The sequence below is a fragment of the Salvelinus namaycush genome, chromosome 1, assembly GCF_016432855.1.
Source record: "Salvelinus namaycush isolate Seneca chromosome 1, SaNama_1.0, whole genome shotgun sequence".
Lineage (NCBI taxonomy): Eukaryota > Metazoa > Chordata > Actinopteri > Salmoniformes > Salmonidae > Salvelinus > Salvelinus namaycush.
Window position 1 is genome coordinate 4806608 of NC_052307.1, and position 6080 is coordinate 4812687.

General features: G+C 42.5%; 1 protein-coding gene across 1 annotated transcript in view; it reads left to right on the forward strand.

The window, feature by feature from the left end:
* The window catches only part of LOC120050155 (probable phospholipid-transporting ATPase IM), a 62538-nt gene that overhangs the window by 39048 nt on the left and 17410 nt on the right, over positions 1-6080 (forward strand). The window contains exons 13-14 of the mRNA XM_038996828.1: positions 3891-3934; positions 4987-5152. Of these exons, the coding sequence (XP_038852756.1) occupies positions 3891-3934; positions 4987-5152 (210 nt within the window). The remainder of the gene's footprint in view (positions 1-3890; positions 3935-4986; positions 5153-6080) is intronic.

The following is a 6080-nucleotide window of genomic DNA, read 5'->3' on the forward strand; positions in this document are numbered from 1 at the left end:
ACATAGGGAGAGCTACGGTGAGGTACAGATGGTACATAGGAAAAGCTACGGTGAGGTTCAGATGGTACAGAGGAAGAGCTACGGTGAGGTTCAGATGGTACATAGGAAAAGCTACGGTGAGGTACAGATGGTACATAGGAAGAGCTACGGTGAGGTTCAGATGGTACATAGGAAGAGCTACGGTGAGGTTCAGATGGTACGTAGGAAGAGCTACGGTGAGGTACAGATGGTACATAGGAAGAGCTACGGTGAGGTTCAGATGGTACATAGGAAGAGCTACGGTGAGGTTCAGATGGTTCCTAGGGAGAGCTACGGTGAGGTTCAGATGGTTCCTAGGGAGAGCTACGGTGAGGTTCAGATGGTACATAGGAAGAGCTACGGTGAGGTTCAGATGGTACATAGGAAAAGCTACGGTGAGGTTCAGATGGTACATAGGAAAAGCTACGGTGAGGTTCAGATGGTACATAGGAAGAGCTACGGTGAGGTTCAGATGGTACATAAGGAGAGCTACGGTGAGGTTCAGATGGTACATAGGGAGAGCTACGGTGAGGTTCAGATGGTACATATGAAAAGCTACGGTGAGGTTCAGATGGTACATAGGAAAAGCTACGGTGAGGTACAGATGGTACATAGGAAAAGCTACGGTGAGGTTCAGATGGTACGTAGGAAGAGCTACGGTGAGGTTCAGATGGTACGTAGGAAGAGCTACGGTGAGGTACAGATGGTACATAGGGAGAGCTACGGTGAGGTTCAGATGGTACATAGGAAGAGCTACGGTGAGGTTCAGATGGTACATAGGAAAAGCTACGGTGAGGTTCAGATGGTACATAGGGAGAGCTACGGTGAGGTACAGATGGTACATAGGAAGAGCTACGGTGAGGTTCAGATGGTACATAGGGAGAGCTACGGTGAGGTTCAGATGGTACGTAGGGAGAGCTACGGTGAGGTACAGATGGTACATAGGAAGAGCTACGGTGAGGTTCAGATGGTACATAGGAAAAGCTACGGTGAGGTTCAGATGGTACATAGGGAGAGCTACGGTGAGGTACAGATGGTACATAGGAAGAGCTACGGTGAGGTTCAGATGGTACATAGGGAGAGCTACGGTGAGGTACAGATGGTACATCGGCAGGCACACACACACACACACACCATCAATGACCCAAGAACAGCTCAGTTTTTTATTTTACCTTTATTTAACTAGGCAAGTCAGTTAAGAACAAATTCTTATTTACAATGACGGCCTGGGAACAGTGGGTTAACTGCCTTGTTCAGGGGCGGAACGACAGATTTTCACCTTGTCAGCTCTGGGATTCAATCCAGCAACCTTTCGGTTACTAGTCCAACGCTCTAACATTTACATTTACATTACACTAACTACTAGGCTACGCTGCCGCCCTCTAACCACTACCATTGTGACACTGAGTTGTCATAATGCTGCATCAAATGTACATTATCCCCGGGGCGTTGGCAGACACAATGTAAGTAACTTAATTTATGTCCCCTTAAATGCCCTGAATACCTTTGTTAATCCTACAGCTATTGTATGCAGTAATCATGAGCCTATGACCTAGAGTTACACTGTTAGCACTGAGGCAGTGTGTACTTGTAGGAAGACCACTTTGTGCAGCTCACCCTGCACTATCAGCTCCAATATAAATAACATGAGCAAGTCTACATCTGATAAGTTTCCCAGTAAAGCATTAAAAACAATCAAGCAACCCAGAAAAGTGCTAAAAATAGCCCATATTGACGTCTGCAGCCTGAGAAACAAGGTCCATGAAGTCAATAACTTGCTTGTAACAGATGACATTTGTATTCTGACTATCTCTGAAACTCACTTAGATAATACCTTTGATGATACAGTGGTCGCAATACATGGTTATAACATTTACCGAAGAGACAGAAATGCCAACGGCGGTGTTGTGGTCTATATAAAGCACCACATTCCTGTAAAGCTTAGAGAAGATCTCATGTTAAATACTGTTGAAGTAATATGGCTACAGATTCATCTGCCTCACCTAAAGCCCATTCTTGTGGAAAGCTGCTATAGACCACTAACAGTGCTGTAATGGATTTCCTCTTCGTCTGAGGAGGAGTAGCAAGGATCGGAACAATGTGCAGCGTGGTAATTGTCCATAATGAGATATTTAATAACTCAACAGAACACTGAACAAAATAACAAAAGTACAAACAAACAACCGAAACAGTCCCGTATGGTACTAACACAGGAAACAATCACCCACAAAACACAATAGAAAACAGGCTACCTAAATATGGCTCCCAATCAGAGACAATGACTGACACCTGCCTCTGATTGAGAACCATACTAGGCCAAACACATAGAAATAGAACAATAGAACAAAACATAGAAAAACAACATAGAATGCCCACCCCAACTCACGCCCTGACCAAACTAAAATAAAGACATAAAAAAGGAACTAAGGTCAGAACGTGACAAGTGCTAACAGTCAGGATCTGGATAACATGTGTGAAAAGCTTGATAATGTATGTGATATTAACAGAGAAGTATATTTTCTGGGTGATTTAAATATTGACTGGCTCTCATCAAGCTTTCCACTCAAGAAAAAACGTCAAACTGTAACCAATGCCTGCAACAGCACAGGAATGAAATCATCAACATGTATTGATCACATCTTTACTAATGCTGCCGAAATTTGCTTTAAAGCAGGATCCAAATCCATAGGATGTAGTGATCACAATATAGTATCCATATCTATGAAAACCAAAGATCCAAAGGCTGGGCCTAATATAGTGTATAAGAGGTCATACATAAAGTTTTGTAGTGATTCCTATGTTGATGATGTAAATAATATTTGCTGGTCTGTGGTGTGTAATGAGGAGCAACCAGACGCTGCACTTGACACATTTATGCAATTGCTTATTCCAGTTACTAATAAGCATGAACCCATTAATTAACTTCTCCGGGATCGGTGCCCCTTCCATGGGACTTTAAGCTTTGTATTTGGGACAAATCATTCACTACACCCCTAAACCTCAACTACATCTCGTAATGAATCATGTGGAAATTGAGCAAGTTGAGGTGACAAAACTGCTTGGAGTAACCCAGGATTGTAAACTGTCATGGCCGAAACATATTGATATAACAGTATAATAAAGCACTGCTCTACCTTCTTAACAACACTATCAACAAGGCAGGTCCTACAGGCTCTAGTTTTGTCACACCTGGACTACTGTTCAGTAGTCTGGTCAGGTGCCATAAAGAGGGACTTGGGAAAATTGCAGTTGGCTCAGAACAGGGCAGCACAGCTGGCCCTTAAAAATACACAGAGAGCTAAGATTAATGACATGCATGTCAATCTCTTATGGCTCAAAGTGAAAGAGAGATTGACTTCATCACTACTTGTTTTTGTAAGAGGTGTTGACAAGCTGAATATACCGAGCTGTCTGCTTAAAATACTAGCATACGGACACCCATGCATACCCCATAAGACATGCCACCAGAGGTCTCTTCACTGTCCCTAAGTCCAGAACAGACTATGTGAGGCACACAGTACTACATAGAGCCATGACTACATGGAACTCTATTCCACATCAGGTAACTGATGCAAGCAGTAGAATCAGATTTAAAAAACAGATAAAAATACACCTTATGGAACAGCGGGGACTGTGAAGCAACACAAACATAGGCACAGACATGCATACACACACATGATAACATACGTACTATACACACACGTACACATGGATTTTGTGTTGTGAATTCTGTAATGAATGTATTGTAATGTTTTTCAAATTTTGCCGGACCCCAGGAAGCGTAGCTGTTGCCTTGGCAGCAGCTAATGGTGATCTGTAATAAATACAAATACATATACATTAACTCATCCAATATCCATCTTCTTTTCCAGGGGAAGTATTTGGCTACACTGGCCAGAGACAGGAGATCAACGAGGTGAGTATTAGATTTATGAGTACTTACTGCTAGTATTTACTGCTAGTACTTACTGCTAGTATTTACTGCTAGTACTTACTGCTAGTACTTACTGCTAGTACTTACTGCTAGTACTTACTGCTAGTATTTACTGCTAGTACTTACTGCTAGTATTTACTGCTAGTACTTACTGCTAGTACTTACTGCTAGTACTTACTGCTAGTATTTACTGCTAGTACTTACTGCTAGTATTTACTGCTAGTACTTACTGCTAGTACTTACTGCTAGTACTTACTGCTAGTACTTACTGCTAGTATTTACTGCTAGTACTTACTGCTAGTATTTACTGCTAGTACTTACTGCTAGTATTTACTGCTAGTACTTACTGCTAGTATTTACTGCTAGTACTTACTGCTAGTATTTACTGCTAGTACTTACTGCTAGTATTTACTGCTAGTACTTACTGCTAGTACTTACTGCTAGTACTTACTGCTAGTATTTACTGCTAGTACTTACTGCTAGTATTTACTGCTAGTACTTACTGCTAGTATTTACTGCTAGTACTTACTGCTAGTATTTACTGCTAGTACTTACTGCTAGTACTTACTGCTAGTACTTACTGCTAGTACTTACTGCTAGTATTTACTGCTAGTACTTACTGCTAGTATTTACTGCTAGTACTTACTGCTAGTATTTACTGCTAGTACTTACTGCTAGTATTTACTGCTAGTACTTACTGCTAGTATTTACTGCTAGTACTTACTGCTAGTACTTACTGCTAGTACTTACTGCTAGTATTTACTGCTAGTACTTACTGCTAGTATTTACTGCTAGTACTTACTGCTAGTATTTACTGCTAGTACTTACTGCTAGTATTTACTGCTAGTACTTACTGCTAGTATTTACTGCTAGTACTTACTGCTAGTACTTACTGCTAGTACTTACTGCTAGTACTTACTGCTAGTATTTACTGCTAGTACTTACTGCTAGTACTTACTGCTAGTACTTACTGCGAGTCAAGAACATGAGTAGCACAAGGCTCTCTCTTTCTCTCTACCCCCATTCTCCCCCAGCACACAGAAACAGTGGACTGGTCGTTCAACCCTTTGGCTGATCATCACTTCTCGTTCCATGATCACTCCCTGGTGGAGGCTTTGAAGCTGGAGAGTCCTGAAGTCCAGTCCTTCTTCAGACTATTGGCCCTCTGTCACACTGTTATGGCTGAGGAGAAGATAGAGGGTGAGGAGCGAGAGGAGAGGGGAGAGAGAGAGACAGAGAGACAGAGAGAGGGAGAGAGAGTTTGTGATAGTGGGAAGCATTTGTTTGTTAATGAAGCAATTTTGAGATGTTGAGATTGTGTGTGTCTGAAAGGGAAGACTGTGTGTTTATCCATATTCATGTATGTATGCAACAAAAAGAGCGGGAGGGGGAGAGAGAGAAAGAGAGAGAGATAGGCGGTGACTGTGGAAGTGTATAGGGGATGTTGTTCCCACTGTGACTATTGAAACCTACCCAAACCAGAAAACGTGGATAGGTGTCAGCATTCGTGCAAAACTGAAAGCGCAAACCACTGCATTCAACCATGGCAAGGTGACTGGGAATATGGTCAAATACAAACAGTGTAATTATTCCCTCCGTAAGGCAATCAAACAGGCAAAACATCAGTTCAGAGACAAAGTGGAGTCACTATTAAAAGGCTCAGACACGAGACGTATGTGGCAGGGTCTACAGACAATCACAGACTACAAAGGTAAAACCAGCCACGTCTCAGACACCGACGTCTTGCTCCCGAACAAGCTAAACACCTTCTTCGCCTGCTTTGAGGATAACACAGTACCACTGACGCGGTCCGCTTCCAAGGACTGTGGGCTCACTTTCTCCGTGGCCAACACGAGTAAGACATTTAAATGTGTTAACCCTCGCAAGGCTGCCAGTCCAGATGGTATCCCTAGCCGCGTCCTCAGAGAATGCGCAGACCAGCTGGATGGAATGTTTACAGACATATTCAATCTCTCTTTATCTCAGTCTGCTGTCCACACTTGCTTCAAGATGTCCACCATTGTTCCTGTAACCAAGAAAGCAAAGGTAACTGAACGAAATGACTATCGCCCTATAGCACTCACAACTGTCATCATGAAGTGCTTTGAGAGGCTAGTTAAGGATCATA